At 38.6% G+C, this 17169-nt stretch overlaps 1 protein-coding gene across 1 annotated transcript in view; it reads right to left on the bottom strand.

The window, feature by feature from the left end:
* Prkdc (protein kinase, DNA-activated, catalytic subunit) overlaps positions 1 to 17169 on the bottom strand; it is a 221554-nt gene that overhangs the window by 52774 nt on the left and 151611 nt on the right. Inside the window, exons 61-66 of the mRNA XM_059277873.1 lie at positions 15456 to 15587; positions 13116 to 13295; positions 9966 to 10171; positions 6815 to 6953; positions 5700 to 5888; positions 4857 to 5081 (exon numbers count right to left, since the gene is read on the bottom strand). Coding sequence (XP_059133856.1) covers positions 4857 to 5081; positions 5700 to 5888; positions 6815 to 6953; positions 9966 to 10171; positions 13116 to 13295; positions 15456 to 15587 — 1071 coding nt within the window. The remainder of the gene's footprint in view (positions 1 to 4856; positions 5082 to 5699; positions 5889 to 6814; positions 6954 to 9965; positions 10172 to 13115; positions 13296 to 15455; positions 15588 to 17169) is intronic.

The following is a 17169-nucleotide window of genomic DNA, read 5'->3' as shown; positions in this document are numbered from 1 at the left end:
TTAGCTTTGTTATGAAGGCAATATACTACTTAAAACTTTTTTTTTTTCAAGACAAGGTATCTCTGTGTATCACTGGATGTCCTGAAACTCACTTTGTAGACCAGGCTGGCCTCAAACTCAGAGATCTTCCTGCCTCTGCCTCCGAGTAATGGAATTAAAGGCATGCGCCACCATTGTCCAGCTAATTAAAAGTTCTAATGGTTTTAAAAAACATGATATAGCAACTACCCGATAAACGTAAGAATCATTCAGTGTGTCTCAGACTGCTTAACAACTATACCTTGGAAACAATTATTAAATAGGTTAAATTAAAAAAAATAATTTAGGATTTCAGTAACATTTTGGTTCAACTATATCAATAAGATCAGTATAATCTAGCTATCAGATTCCTTGTTCCAATTATCATCTACCTACCTATTCTCCTAGTAAGGATCTATTCCAGGTCTATGTACATGGTATGCAAATACTCTTCTACAAGCTACATTCCTAATCCGCATCAAATTTTAAAAATCACAGTATCTTATAATTCAAAATTGTGTGAACCACAGAAACCAATATTCTCTCTCTCTCTCTCTCTCTCTCTCTCTCTCTCTCTCTTTCTCTCTCTCTCTTTCTCTCTCTCTCTTTCTCTCTCTGTCTCTCTCTCTGTCTCTCTCTCTCTCTCTCTCTCTCTCTCTCTCTCTCTCTCTCTCTCTCTCTCGGGTAGCATGTCAGAGTTTGTGTGTGGACGCCAGAGGACAACATTGGGTGTCAGTCCTCACCCTCCTCCCTTGGCTGGTGGGTACACCAGGTTAGCTGGACTGCCCTGGTTTGCTTTTCTGTTGTGGCAATAAAATACCATGCCCAAAAACAACTTGGGGAGGAAAAGGATTTATGTGTTCATTACCATGGAAAAATGAATGCTGCTTATTGGCTTGCTTCCCATAGTATGCTCAGCTTGTTTTCTTAAACAATCCAGGACCACCTGTCCAGGGTGGTACCACCTGGTTGGTTGGGCCCTTCCACATCAATCACCAGTTAAGGAAATGCTCCACAGATATGCCCACAGACAAATCTGACTGAGGCAGTACCTGGATTGATATTACCTCTAACCAACATGTGGACTAAGAGCTTCTAAAAATTCTCCTCCATCTCTCATTTCATCAGAGGAGTGCTGAGGTTACAGATGTGTGCTACCATGTCTAGTTTTACATGGCTCCTGGGAATCTGACCTGGGTTCTCATGCTAACAAGTACATTCTCCACTAAGCCATCTCTCTAGTCCTGAAACCAAGTATTTTCTAGTTAGTTTACTACTTTACTTTAAAATGATAAAAACAAAAATGAAAAAAAAATGACTATGGTTTTATGATTAACATTGTTGGTACACTGTTAATGGTTCACAAAGAAACAGACCAGCCCACAACTGTGAAAACAAGAAGAAAGGGCAGAAAATGAATAGAGCACTTTATCTGATTTCCCAGTAAAATCCTTCAGTGTTCAATCTTACAATGGAATATATCTTAAGACAAGTATTAACCTCCCTGGTATGACTACCTGGAAGAATGTTTCATGTTGTTTCTTATACTACTGAGTTGTCAATCACATTATGGCCACCCAAAGAGATTAGTTCAGTCTAGCATTCATTCATAAATCAACTGAAATTTCTATACAACTACTCAACAGAGAAAATTCTACATTGTAGTGAGAAAGATTAAACTAAAGAAATAACAAAAAGTAGAACATTTATAACAGTGAAGAACAAAAAAAAAAAAAGATTGAGACAAAGAATGAGTGAAGAGCACTATTAGGCTAACATATCCAGCAAAACTTTCAATAATAATAGATGGAGTGAACAAGACATTCCAAGACAAAACCAGATTTAAACAATACCTATCCAAAAATCCAGCCCTACAGAAAGCACTAGAAGGAAAATTCCAACCTAAGGAAGTCAGATACACCCATGAAAACACAGGCAATAGATAACACCAGAGCAGTAAACCCCAAAGAAGAGAAGTACACACACACTACCACCAAAAGATAACAGGAACTAACAATCACTGGTCACTAATATCCCTTAATATCAATGGACTTAATTCACCTATAAAAAGACACAGGCTAACAGAATGGATACGAAAGCAGGACCCAACTTTCTGCTGCATACAAGGAACACACCTCAATTTCAAAGATAGACACTACCTCAGAATAAAAGGCTGGGAAAAGTCTTTCCAATCAAATGGTCTTAAGAAGCAAGCTGGTATAGCCATCCTAAAATCCAACAAAATAGACTTCAAACTAAAATCAATCAAAAGAGATCAAGGACATTACATACTTATCACAGGAAAGATCCACCAAGATGAAGTTTCAATTCTGAACATTTATGCCCCAAACACAAGGGCACCCACATATGTAAAAGAAACATTACTAAAGCTTAAATCACACATAAATCCCCACACATTAATAGTGGGAGACTTCAACACCCCGCTCTCACCCCTGGACAGATCTACAAAATTGAAACTTAACAGAGAAATAAAGGACTTAACTGATGTTATGACTCAAATGGACTTAATCGATATCTACAGAACATTCCATTCTAACAAAAAAGAATACACCTTCTCAGCTTGGTACTAGCATAAAAACCGACATGTAGAATCAAACTGAAGACCCCGACATTAATCTGCACACCTATGAACATATGATTTTCGACAAAGAAGCCAAAACTGTACAGTGGAAAAAGGAAATCATCTTCAACAAATGGTGCTGGCATAACGATGTCAACATGCAAAAGACTGCAAATAGATCCAATATCTGTCACTTTGCATAAAACTTAAGTCCAAGTGGATCAAAGACCTCAACATAGATCCAGTTACTCTGAACCTGATAGAAGAGAAAGTAGGAAGTACTCTTGAACGCATTGGCACTGGAGATCACTTCCTAAATATAACACCAGTAGCACAGACTCTGAGAAAAACAATTAATAAATGGGACCTCTTGAAACTGAGAAGTTTTTGTAGGGCAAAGGACACGGTCAATAAGACAAAATGACACAGCCTACAGAATGGGAAAAGATCTTCACCAACCCCACATCTGACAGAGGGCTAATATCCAGAATATATAAAGATCTCAAGAAATTAGACATCAAAATACCCAACAGTCCAATTAAAAAATGGGCTATAGAGCTAAACAGAGAATTCTCAACAGAAGACTCTCAAATGGCTGAAAGACATTTAAGGAATTGCTCAACATCCTTAATTATCAGGGAAATGCAAATCAAAATGATTCTGAGATACCATCTTACATCTGTCATAATAGTTAAGATCAAAAACACTGAAGACAGCTTATTTGGAGAAGATGTTGAGCAAGGGGAATACTCCTACACTGTTGGTGGAAATGTAAACTTGTACAGCTACTTAGGAAATCAATATGGCGTTTTCTTAGAAACTTGGGAATCACCCTCCCTCAAGACCCAGCTATACCACTCTTGGGCATATACCCAAGGAATGCTAAATCATACCACAAGAACACATGCTCAACTATGTTCACAGCAGCATTATTCGTAATAGCCAGAACCTGGAAACAACCTAGATGCCCTTCAACTGAAGAATGGAGAAAGAAAATGTGGTACATATCCACAATGGAGTACTACTCAGCAGAGAAAAACAATCACATCATGAAGTTTGCAGGCAAATGGATGGAACTAGAAAAAAATCATCCTGAGTGAGGTAACCCAGACTCAGAAAGACAAACATGGTATGTACTCACTCATAAGTGGATACTAGATGTAAAGCAAAGGATAACCAGATTGCAACTCACAACTCCAGGGAGGCTACCTAGTAAAGAGGACCCTGAGAAAGACATAGGGATCGCCCAACGACAGAGAAATGGATGAGATCTACATGAGCAAACTGGACATGGGGGTGGGGGTAATGGAGGACAAGGGTCAGCAGAAAGAGAGCTTAGGGGAGTGGGAGGTACCAGCTGGATCAGGAGCAGAGTGGGAGAATGGGGAGGGAGATACCATGATGAATGAAGACCCCAAGGGAATAGGAAGAAGCAGAGTGCTGGAGAGATCCCCAGAAATCCACAAAGATACCTCCACTGTAGACTACTGGCAGTGGTTGAGAGAATGCCTGAGCTGACCTACTTTGGTGATCGGATGGCCGAACACCCTGGCTGTCATGATAGAACTCTCATCCAGTGTCTGATGGAAGTGGATGCAGAGATTCACAGCCGAGCCCCAGGTGGAGCTCCGGGAGCCCAATCGGCAAGAGAGAGGAGGGGTTGTATGAGCGAGAAATGTTGAGACCATGATTGGAAAAAGCACAGGGACAAATAGTCAAACTAGTGGAAACACATGAACTGTGACCCAATGGCTGAGGAGCCCCCATGGAACTGGATCAGGCCCTCTGGATAAGTGGGACAGTTGATTAGCTTGAACTGTTTGGGAGGCCCCCAGGTAGTGGAGCCAGGACCTGTCCTTGGTGCATGGGCTGGCTTTTTGGAGCCTGGAGCCTATGCTGGGACACTTTGCTCAGCCTTGCTGTAGGGAGGAGGGGACTGGACCTGCCTCGGCTGAGTCTATCAGGCTGGGCTGACTCCCCAGGGGAGACCTTGCCTTGGAGGAGGTGGGAGTGGGGGGCGGTTTGGGGGGGAGGGCTGAGGGGTGGGAGGACAGGGGATTTCACGGCTGATATATGAAATTAAGTTAATTATAAAATAAAAATATATATTAAAAAAAATCCAAAGAAAGAACAGGTAATATATATGAGAATAAAGAGAAGGTTTTGTTGGTCTTTTGTGTATGTGTGCATATGAGATTACTGACACTTAAAACTAATATAAAAACAATATACATCAGATAAGATCCATCTGTCTTACCTGCATGAAAATCTGAATGCCGTTTTTAATGTAGTATGTGGCTCTGTCAATATCATCTTGCAAGATGTAAAGAAGACTCAGCTCCTGACTATACTGAAGCTCCAGGACTGTTTGCTGCAGCTCCTTGTGCATGGCTTCATCCACAAATGTCAGCAGAGACTGGGTTCCTTCTCCATGAAGCAGGAGCTTCAGTTTGCTTCGGATCACGTATGGTAGATACGTCTCCTGTGGAACAACAACAATCCACTATCGATTTAGAAAGTCAATCTGAGTGAATGCAATTACTTTCCACCTGAAATATTCCTTGAAATAATTCTATAGTTTAAGATTGAGAACCAAAATAATGATATCTGATGCTGTAACCTTAAACTACAATTTAAAAAAACAATGTTCACCTAACCTGGATTATTTTCTACTCACAAAATATGTAGGCACTTTCCACAGAAGAATGGGATCCCCCTGCAGTTAGGAGACACTGTGGATCCTGCACACACACTGAGGTATCACAGCCCAAGAAGGTAGCAGCATGAGTACGGGAGGGCCTGTAACTGCCTCCTGAGGAGCACAATGCAAACTGCCTTCTCAGGAGCATAAAAGACAACAGGAAATATTCTTCCATGTGGTTATATCACAAGGATAAATATCTACTGTAAAACACATCCCATTTATTTTGAAATGGCTAGCTAAAAAGTGATATGAAATTTAACACCATGGAGTTTGAACATCCAAAGGCTTCAAAACTACTATCTCAATCTTGGAAAATTTTAAAGTAGTTCTATTAACTGGGAAACACATGACCATCTAAAACATTTACTTCAGTTACTGGAAAATAATTCTACACACCTGGTAAAATGGTTCACTCCACATTTTACTTAGGTCTACAGCATTTTTACTGCCTATATTGTTTGTAGAACAGTACTCTAGTACTTTCCACTCAGAAAGGTTGTTGTAACAATCAAGGGATGCCAGTTCCCAAAACTCCTTCTCAGCCTCTGTGGGTTCACCATCCACCCACTCCTGTTTATTTAAAGCCTGGCAGAAAAAAGAGGGATTATGTTATGGAGTTGAAAAGAACATAGATGCAAATACATTCTTTAAAGGAGGGTATTATAACATACTACTAAAGACAATCATTTCTGATCTAATGGCAACCTGAGAGAATGGGATAATGTTCAAAATAACAGTAAATGGAAGAAAAAAATAACAAAAGGAACCTTATAGTAACAAATGAGGCCACGCATGGTGGTATACACCTGCACTCAGGAGGCAGAGAGAGGCAGGCAGATCTCTGTGAGTGCCAGGACAGCCAGGACTACAAAGTGAGACCCTGTCTCAAAAACCAAACCAAATCAAACCAAACCAAAATAAACAAAAAAGTCACTAATGAGAAGAAGGTTATCCTACTGAGAACCTTACCAGGAAAGCCAAATAAGTGATGCAAAATTTTCTTTAAGTCAAGACTGTGCATCATTTATTACTTATGTTGTTAGACTTAAAAAAATAAAGTTGAGGACTTTTGCAGAATTCTGTAGGTTTCAAAGCTGAGATTACTCACTCAATAGTTTTATAGACTGCAGATCCTAAAGTCTGACACCTATTATATTTGCCAAATTGAGATGAAATAAAACATACAAAACCAAATTACAGTCAAAATCACAAAGTCTTTTTCACTTTATCATATTTTTTCTAAGTGAGAGAAAACAATATTTAAATAGAAATTGTAAACAACAGCAGTCATAGCAGTACTGTAGAGTTTTATGTACTTGGTAGTTTATGAAATGCTTTATCTTTTCAATGTTGCCTTAAAAAGAGCAAGATACAGTAACAATTATGTCACAAATGGTTACTATAAAACAACATTTGGTTATTAATCTTTAACACTAAAGCTAATAGTTCATTTTAATGTACAGAGTCAAGATGTTTAAGCAAGTGATACATTTGCCAGAGATTGGTTTTACCTCATTATACAGTTTAGCAGCTTGAGAATAATCACTTCTGGCTTCTGCTAATAGTGCATTCTGAGTGTCCTGCTTTGTTCCTAACTCACTGCTAAAAATGCCACGGAGGACATCATACTCCCCAATCGATCGGTACAGCCTTAAAAACAAACAAACAAACAAACAAATAAATAATAAATAATAAATAAATAAATAAATAGCAAGCCAAGAAAATCCAGATCATCAAATATCACATTTAAAAAAGTAATTCACATAATTTTCATTAATGTTGAATGAAGACATCACATATTTACGAAAGGTAACATACAAATAGTATTTTTTTCTGAGACAGAGTTCCTCTGTGTATCAGTCCTGGCTGTCCCGCAACTCGCTTTGTACACTAGACTGGCCTCCAATTCAGAGATCCACCTGCCTCTGCCTTTCCCTGAGTTCTGGAATTAAAGACGTGTGCCACTATTCTCAGCTACAAGTAGTATTTTTATTTTGATGGAAATATAAATTAAACAGCTTTAAAGTACCCTTTAAGTTTTACTTCTTTAATTAACCCAAAAGCACAAGTTATTCTAATGTGCATCTGAAAAAAAAAATCTGGAAAGCTGAGAGGTAATTGGGTCACTATTTGAGGCCAATCTATGCTGTACTATAGAGACCCTGTCCAAAGAATAAACTTGAAAATATGAAAAGTTCATAAAGTATAAAGTTTCATTAAATAAGCTCTGTAGGTGATCCATTTAGTTACCATCTAGCCCTAAGGAAGAGCCAGAAGCAAAGAATAACTCTCACCTTATTGATGTTTTAGTCTATGCTCTAGAGACTATATTTTAGACACAAAAACTTTCCTAATATTTGTTAGAACACTTACTCATCTTCTCATCTTAACAGAAATCTGGCAGGACCAGCATAGTAGTGCATGTCTGTAATCCCAACACCAGAGGGGTGAGGCAGGATATGGAATCTTTCTTAGCAATCAAACTTTGCTTGGGAAAGTTGGTGTATGCCTGGAATCTTTGCTGCTCAGGGGGTTGAAGCAGGAGGGTTACAAGTCTAAGCTACATAGTGAGTAAGGGGTTGGGGAGGGAAGAGGTGGAATTGCTCAGGCTTTAATTCAGTGGGGAAGTGCTTGTCCAGCTTTTATAAGGCCTTAGGTTTTTCCCCAAGAACCAAGGGAAGGGAAGAAGACATGTGAGCAGCAAGTTGTGCCAAAACCCTACGAATCATGAACCCACTAAATCCAAACTCAGATAAAACTGAGTAGACAGGTTCTGTTACTGCCCAGATCCTAGACTTTAAAGGTCAGAGGCAGAGGTGGACACACAGATTTGAACAATAGCAGTTCATAGTCAGAAGTTGAGGACAGAAAGAGATATTATCCACAAGCACAGAAAGAAATCCCCATCTACATCCTACCCTGGTTTGCAGGTACCTGTATATTTACTTGATCAAAATGATGACCATAATACAGTAAGAAAAGGCTAAACTATTTAATAAAGTTAGAAACAAATACATCAAGTTCAAGCCTGTAAAAGTTTCCTTCCTTCCTTCCTCTCTCTCATCTCTCATTCTATCTCTCCATCCATCCATCCATCCATCCACCCACCCACCCACCCACCCACCCATCCATCCATCTATCGATGAAATGGAAGCCAGAAATTCAAACATACCATGTAAATGTCCTTCCTCTGCCCTGCGACTTCCACTTCAAGACATGATATAGCCTTGACCATGCTTGGACCCACAGAGATCATCTTGCCTCAGCCTTGCAGGTACTAGTTTTACACTTGTGCTTCATAATGCCCATTTTTTTCTCATATTCTCTCTCTCTCTGTCTCTCTGTCTCTCTCTCTGATACAAGATGTCATCTATTGTTCAATCACATATCTGAAGCAGTGGGGAAAAAATGGCTCCTGCTAGGAGGTATTCTTTGGATTGTCTTGGCCCTGTATCTTTCCCTTTCGACATTCTTCTCCTTGTCCTTCTACTTGATGTTTAAAGGTATATACATTTTCTATGGGACTCTTCATTTTTTTGCAGTATCAAGGATTGAACCTAGGGACTCACACATGTCAACTAAGTGCTGCACCACTGAGCTATAACCCTGAGACCCTTATTTTTAAAGTCTGTGATTATTGTCTCTAATCTACTTCTTCTTCTGTGCCTGGCAGAGTGCTTTATAAAGTCACAGTGTACATTAAGACATTGACAGAAGATAATAGTGAAAGGTAAGGAAGCTGTCTTTTACTTTTACTATCTATTCACTAAAAGTTGATCAACAGATTTAAAATCTTTATTTAGTGTGTGTGTGTGTGTGTGCGTGTGTGTGTGTGTGTGTGTGTGTGAGACGGGGGGATGACATGCATATGGAGGTCAGTATACAACTCTCGGGAGTTGGTTCTGTGAAAAATGGGATCTGGGGATTGAATTGTAGTCATCAGGTTTGTGTGGCAAGTGCCTTTACTCCCTGAGCCATCTTGAAGGCCCGCTGAACTCTGACTTAACATCCTTCTCAAGATTAGGCTAGGCTTTTGTACACTAAAACCAAGGAAAAGGAAGAATCAGACATTATACAAAATGGTATACTATAAAGCAGAATTTGTATTTCCAAACAAAGTAACTGGATTAAACTGTTTCTGCAATTTTGATTACTGTTGAAAATAATGAGTCATCCATTATTCATCTTAGCAAAGCTGTAAAAACATCAGGAACCATTATGAATTATAAATTATACATACCTAACAGGAAGGAAAGTATGGTAGATAATAATGAATCTAGACAACTGTGTAACAGATTAAAATAACAGGGTTAATCAATATTTCTTCTTTAATCAAAATATTTCTTTTCATGGCAGCCATCCTTGACACATAGACTAAAACTCAGACTGAAATGTTTTTACTAGCTCAAAAGAGAAGGAAAAAAAGACTGTGTGTATTTCTGTTGGCTAACCTGAAGCTGGATTTATGGGTGGTTATGTACTGTCCAACATGGGTACTAGGAACTTGATCTTGAGTACTCTCTGAGAGCAAGTTCTTCTAACCACTGAGCCACTTCTCCAGCCTCCTTACCAGCTCATTTTTCATAAAAGTAAAGCCAAGTTTTTACTATGCTACTTTAGTTGATTTACTGTTCTCACAAGAATGGTCCATCCCAAGCTTACTTAGCCAGTTCCATCCACCGGAGAACATCAGGAGGCAAGCAAGTCTTGCCGCGGACTCGTTTGATGGGTGGTTCTTCTGGCACCAGATGGAGTAATGCCTCTTCTAGAAGACGGATACCTCCAGGCTGCTGCAGACTGGCCAGGCAGCCCACTCTAACTGCAGCTGGGTCAAGACTCAGCAAGTCTGGGTGTTGGCAACTGATTTCCTATAAAACCATATATAGTTGTTTAGCCTATAGGATTTGGATGTCATCATCACAAGTGATTGTTTCATTTTATTAAACATAGGAGAAATGACTTTGACCTAAGCAGTAGTAGTAGACAGTGATATCACAAAAGTGTCTTTGTGCAATTCTATTAGCAAAATTCTTACCAACATTCAATTTCTGCAAAGGGGAAAAATAAACTTCTATGCTTATATTTCCAATCCAAGAATTCTAAAAACTGCAATTTATGGGAATATTTATATACTTTGTTTCAGTTGTTTAGAAAAGCCATTGAAAACAGATTTTACATTTATTTATCAAAAAGTAGGCATACTGACCTACCTATTAAGTCTTTGTAAACATCTTTTCTATCAAGAGGCTAACTTACTTAATGACATTTGAAAAGATGATTTCATGAATTATAACAATGACCTATAAACAAAGTTATGAGAAATACCCTCAACTCAGTATCTAGAAGAATGTTCACTGTAATAGCATTCCAAACAGACTGGTGTGCACATGTACCTCTCCTACACACACATCTGGACTTGTATAGTACCCTAAGAACTTGGTCCCAAACTCCCCTTGAAGTTTTAACACATATGTATACCAGCCACTGTCCATGTGGCTGCCAAGATGAAGACTAAAAATTTTCCAAAGCAATCAAATAAAAATGTCTGTCATCCTTAGAAAGGGCTAAGAGTATAAGAAAGAAAACCCAAATAAAATTATATTTTAGTCAATAAACTTTTATGGTTAATGCACAGAAAATATTCATATGATGGTGGTAACCAACAGCTATTTAATTGGATTTAAGGCTCATTCAATAGGAGGAAAATCATGCCTGGTATTGGAAACCAAAACAACTTCCCATGCTGGTAAGGTCATATATACTGGAAAAAAAAAATCTGCTACTGCCACTTTGCTTGACCAGCATAATTCCTTATGACATTCTAAATCTTATCCTTCGAGCCACAGATAAGTGTAGCCACCACTCCTCATCAAGGAAGCTTCTCTTTACAGAAAATGGAGACCATCACTGAGACTTATTAACTCAGAAGGGGGGTAATTTCATGAGGTCCACTCCTAGACAAAAAACTACAGATAAGAAATGACCTGCTGAGAGAGGGAGAGTTAGTCTCCCCTAGGGATGAGCTCCCTTACTGGTTATACCATACAAAGAGGCCATCCCTGAAACCATAAACACACAAACAATAAAAACCAACTCAGCAGATTATACTGATAAACTTATGCATGCAAATACATATATTCTACATGTATTTGACAATAATAATCAAAGAAAAAGAGGCTATCAATTTGAGACTAGGGCAGTGGTGGGACAGGCTGGAGAGAGAAAAGGAATGGGGGAAAGGACATAATTCTATTTTAATTAAAATGCATAATTAAATTAAAAACAATAAAAATGGAAAAATGCTAAAATTTAAAAGGATTTTTACTTTACTGTATGTGTCTGTGTGAATGTACGTCATGTGTCTTTGAGTGCCCAGGGAGGCCTGAAGTAGGTATTGGATCCTCTAGAACTGTATTGTGAGCTACCTAATTTGGATTTTGGGAACTGAATTCAGGTCCTCTGGAAGAGCAGGAACTACTATTAATTGCTGACTCTGCTCTCTAGCTTCTAAAATTGTTCTAAAGATTAAAAAAATTATATTTATTTGTATTTATTGTGCATGTAAGTGTATACATGAACGGGCAAATGTATTAACATGCGCATGGATGTGGAGGTCAGAGGACAACTTGTGAGAGTCAATTCTCTCCTCCATCGTGTGAGTCCTGGGGTTTGATGAAAAGTGCCTTTTCTTGCTGAGCTTTCATGCTGGCTCAGAGACATTTGTTAAATATAATTTGGTAAGCACACTTAAGTAATAACTGAAAGTGTACTTACGCCGAGTTCTCTGCTGCAACTGAGTCTCCTTAGGACAGCATACCTGACTCGATCAAGAGGCCATTTATCTAACCTGCCTGGTTACCGCCCTCTATAATTTTAACAGTTCCCCATCACTCAAGCACACAGTACAGTACCAGTTCAGTCTTTGGTTTATGTTTGTCAGTGACACCTGAGAAGAGTGAAAATTTGGGTTGGCATTGATTCTGTCTCTTCAAGGCTGTGACCCCATCATTTAGAACAAAGCCAGACATGTGCTCAATTAACATCTCAAAGCAGGAAAGAATTTGCTGAAATACTATCAAATGAAAAACAACTAAACTAATAGAGGGTTTAGGGCCTCAGGAAATGGCTCAGTTGTGCCACGCAAACACGAAGATTTGAATTCAAATGACTAAGACCTATGTAAAAAACTGAGTACACCTAGAATTTTGGCACTTGCAGAGAGGAGGATCAAGGGAACTTGCTTGCCAGCCAATTTAGCTAAATCAGTGAGTTCCAGATTCTTCAGTAAGAAACACTGTTTCAAAAAATAAGGTAGGTGGGGCGAGAAAGATGGCTCAATGGTTAAAAGCATTGGCTGCTCTTCCAGAGGACTCAGGTTCAATTCTCAACACTTATATGCTGGCTCACAACTGTCTATAACTCCAGTTCTGGGTCATCTGATGCTCTCTTCTAGCCTCTGCAGGTACCAGGCACATGTTGTGTACAGGCATTCATGGGAGCAAACATTTATTCACACCCACACCCCCACACACACCCCCACACACACTTTAATCAAAATACTAAAGAGACTGGTTAATTATAAGATGCAAGTTTCATTTGAGATTATCGTCTTATACAAGGGTAGGTTTGGGGAGCAAAAAGAACGAAAGACAAATTACATGTGCTCACTTAGAAGAGACAACCTAAACAACACATTTACTGCTAAATACCTGTTTCTCAAGTTTCAATTTAGGGAACAAAGTGATGGCATTAGGCATGTGGTGTCAGCGCAGAGCAGCACATGACCAAAAAGAAGTTTGTGCAAACTTGTACCTGGATGCAAGAGATGAAGGGTGGAAAGAACAAGAAAGTGGTACTAAGGAAACGGTTGAAGTCTTGGAGCAGATTTTGGGTGATGATGTTTTTTTCAGATGTTGTCTTAAATTTATTCATTTCTTTCAAAATCCCAGAAAACAAGCTGCTGAAGAGTTGTTTTGCAATTATTGGGTCTTTCTGTTAAAAATAAAAAATAAACATAAATCAGAACTTAAGTATTATTTTAGAGCTTTACTTTAAATATCAACTGTTAAAAACACATCCATTACATGTCTAAATTCAGTTTACAAAAGTTTAACAGGCTATTATACACAGGAAGGAGCACTGGAATTTAGCCACATACTTCTGACTTGATGTGGATTACGAAAAGTACATAACCATGGTTGAAGCTAGGATCTCAATGCTGCATGTTGTGTGGAGACTAACCAGAGTAAGCTGTCAAGGTTACGTATTATGCTTGTGAAGACTTGAAACAATGACTTCAACATGGCTCCATGGCCATAGCAGCACTGTCCTTGATATATATATATATATATATATATATATTCCCAGCTATCTATACTTGTATAGTGAAGGCATACATATAAGACTAAAAATGAACAAAAGCCACACAAATATGATTTGTTTTTTAAGTAAAAATTCTTGTTTAAACAGTTATAATGTGACTATACAAAATTTTAGAAAATAATAAAAAAGAAAGTAAGTGTCACGTATAATTAAACCACAGAGAAGTCACTGCTAGATGCTGGTATTTTATCTGCCTGTGTGCTTTCATCTAGTATCTGCTGCTTGCATTCAGCATGTAGTCATCAGGTTTGTTAACTGACCATTGATTCCTGAGAGTTATGTACAAATTCCTTCACTTGTTGGAGAATTCTAAATACTCACTGTTTAACCAACTGCAGTGGTGACTGAAATAAAAATCCTCTTAGCTAGGATGGTGCTGCATACCTTAAATTCCATCACTCAAGAGACATAGGTAGGTGGATCACTGTTTTGAGGCCAGTCTGGTTTACACAGTGAGTTCCAGAACAGCCAGGGCTATGTAGAGAGACTATGTCTACAAAAATTTAACTAGTTAATTTAAAAATCCAATTAAAAACAATGAACTCAGCAGGAAACATTGCTGCATACTGGTCCTGTGACAGATACAATGGCTTTCAATACAAAAAACAAAAAATGAAACAAAACAACAACGAAAAAAGAAAGACATGTCAGCCTAGCCTGGCTCCCCCAACACTACACCATAGCACTTAAAGCAGTTCCTGGCATACAGCAGGTACTCCATAAAAAACATTTGTTACATAAAGTACTGGAACTAGAAATATCAATCAATACATCCCTCCTCAGAGAACAGAAGGAAAAAAAATATAGCCTTGCCTCTTTGAAAAAAGGTGCTTCAGTTTTGTTTTATAAGCACAAAAGGGATGAGCTGACTTTGACATAAGCTTAGGCCTATAACTTGCCAATAGCATCATACAACACAGTGCCCTCTGGACATGATGGAGAGCAGATGTCCACTGTGCACCAGAGGCAACAGATAAGGCACTAGTGAACTGAGAAATGGGAGAGCAAAGGAAGATGGGTGTCTCATTCTTGCCTCACACTTAGAGACATCTGTAGTTTTTGCCACATATCCAAGTATTGCTAACCTCCAGTCTTTATCTAATTGTTACCTCAATGGCACAAGACTATTGAGAGAGTCTGGTTTAAGAATGTGAATGTAAGGTACTTCATGGAAGAAAAATCTTGTGAAAAGTTACATGAATATGCACGGACGAAGTTCCATGTGAGAAACATTGGACATAAGGACACATAAGGCCTCAGTCTCACGAATGCTACAGTCACATATCTGTCTCCAGAGAAGGAAGCTTGATGAATGGTACATGTAAAATATGGTCTAAAAAACAAATTCTTGTCAACTTGGAATTATTTAGATCAAATAAAAAGCATACAAGACAATGATCTAAATGGCTTATTTATTACTTCAAAATGTACGTTGATTTTTTTTTTTCCCCATTATTTCATTCTGACACTGGATAAGAAACATAAATGTCAATCTGATTTTAAAGAGGAAGGCCCCGTGGCTGAGAGCTCAGGGGCCTAACATGGCACCCAGTGTTGGTGCCCACTTCTAGTTAACTATGTTAGGGTCTCTTCATGTAACAACAACAACAAAAATCACGAAACTAGGATATTGGAATTAGGACAGTCTTTAACTCTACCATTTAGGGAAAACCACCACCTTTTAATGAACATTTTCCCTAGAAAGAGTAGACCCCTGGAACCACAAACAGAGCTTCTAATGTAAACATAAAACACGGTTTCGGGGCAGACCTGGGCCACAGCCTGCAAGGGGGTGATCAGACTGCTATGCTGGATCTGGATGTCAGGAAGGTCTCCATGACGATAACTTCTGTACAGAACAACCTGGGCATTCTGCTTCGTTTTTAACTCACTCTTGATATCCTACAATCACAAAATGAAAACTGAGATTTCATGTAATAAAACAAAGTATGCCAAGTGTGGTAGCATGCTTAGGAGTTAAAAGGATAGGGAGTTCAAAGTCATCCTTGACTAAATAGCAGGTTTGAGGCCAGTCTGGGCTACCTTTCATCAAAACCAACCAACCAACCAACCAACCAACCAACCAACCAACCAACCAATCAACCAACCCACCAAACAAACAAAAACTCAACCAAACAAAAGAAGATCAAGCATGTATGCAAAATGAAACTACTAGAACACATCTTTAGTACACAGAAGTAATAATTTTATTCATACTAGTTTGGTCAGAATGAAAAATTTGAATCTGAATATCCACAAAAATATAAATATGAATCTGAGAGCTAAGTGCCTTTCCAACACCTCAAATGGTAAGCCTTGTCTAAAGGTTCACAGCAATGCCACACTCACTCACATACTCTTCAGTCACTGCACACTGCTTTGTGTGCTTTTCCCTCATCAGTGGTTCCACTCTCAATGTTCTCTCTCCAGAGAGGCTTTCCATAGATGTGTTCATAGCTTATCTCTGATAGGGTACTTTATAATCTCAATTTGTCTTTTTGTATCATGTACTGGAACTGGCTCCATGAATCGATCATCTCTTCATGGCTACCACTTATTATAATTTCTGGCACTGAGTCTCATCCTTCAGACACACTTATTAAATGAATGCAAATACAAACATATGGACTTCTAATGTCTAATTATTGGCTGACAGCTTCACAGCTCAGTGTCTGTTTCACAGATAGCAGGCTGATATATGCTTCAATATCCTACCATATCTGACTGTAACTTCTTATCTGTTCACAGACAGGGGTTTTAAACCTGTCATCCTGGCTTGTTTCTTACACCCTTTACCCAGCAATTCTGATTTCTCTTGCTTCTGATGACCAGATACTACTATTTCCTTCAGGCAAGACTAGAAAGGTATCAGGCTTCATCAGATCTATTTTTCTGAGAAAGCAATGGAGCAAGAGAAGGTGCTGAATATATCCTGTTTACAACTGTAGTCTTCAAACAAACAAACAAACAAACAAAAACAATAGTTGTATTACAGAGACAGGAGGAAAATGAAAAAAAAAAAAAAAAAAAAACCAAAACAACAAACTGTCTATTTCATCTCCATTAAAAATGCAGAGGAACCATCCAACCACTTCCTACTTATATCTGGAAGCCAAGTGGCTAAGGATTACACTGAATTATAATAATAGCAGGAGTCTTTAATCACAATTTATCTTAACTGTTAGAAATTTGGTCACTGCTGCTTTCTAAGTAAAACTGAATCTATAAACAAGTTTGTTCATTATTTCTGCATATTAAAAATTAATTCATGCATTTGCTAAGCATGATGGCACATGTACTCATGAGGCAAAGACAGGTGGACCTCTGTGAGTTCCAGGCCAGCCTGGTCTATATAATGAGAACCCCATGCTCCTCCCCACTCCAAAATATTCATGCTCTACTTGTGTCTCCAATGGAAACTTTTGCTGGCAGCCCTACCAGCCATCTGTGAGCAGCCATGCAATATTTTCCAGGTCCTTTGGCC

The sequence above is a fragment of the Peromyscus eremicus genome, chromosome 12 (genome assembly GCF_949786415.1).
Source record: "Peromyscus eremicus chromosome 12, PerEre_H2_v1, whole genome shotgun sequence".
NCBI classification, from domain to species: Eukaryota; Metazoa; Chordata; class Mammalia; order Rodentia; family Cricetidae; genus Peromyscus; species Peromyscus eremicus.
This window is presented reverse-complemented; position numbering and strand designations above follow the sequence as displayed.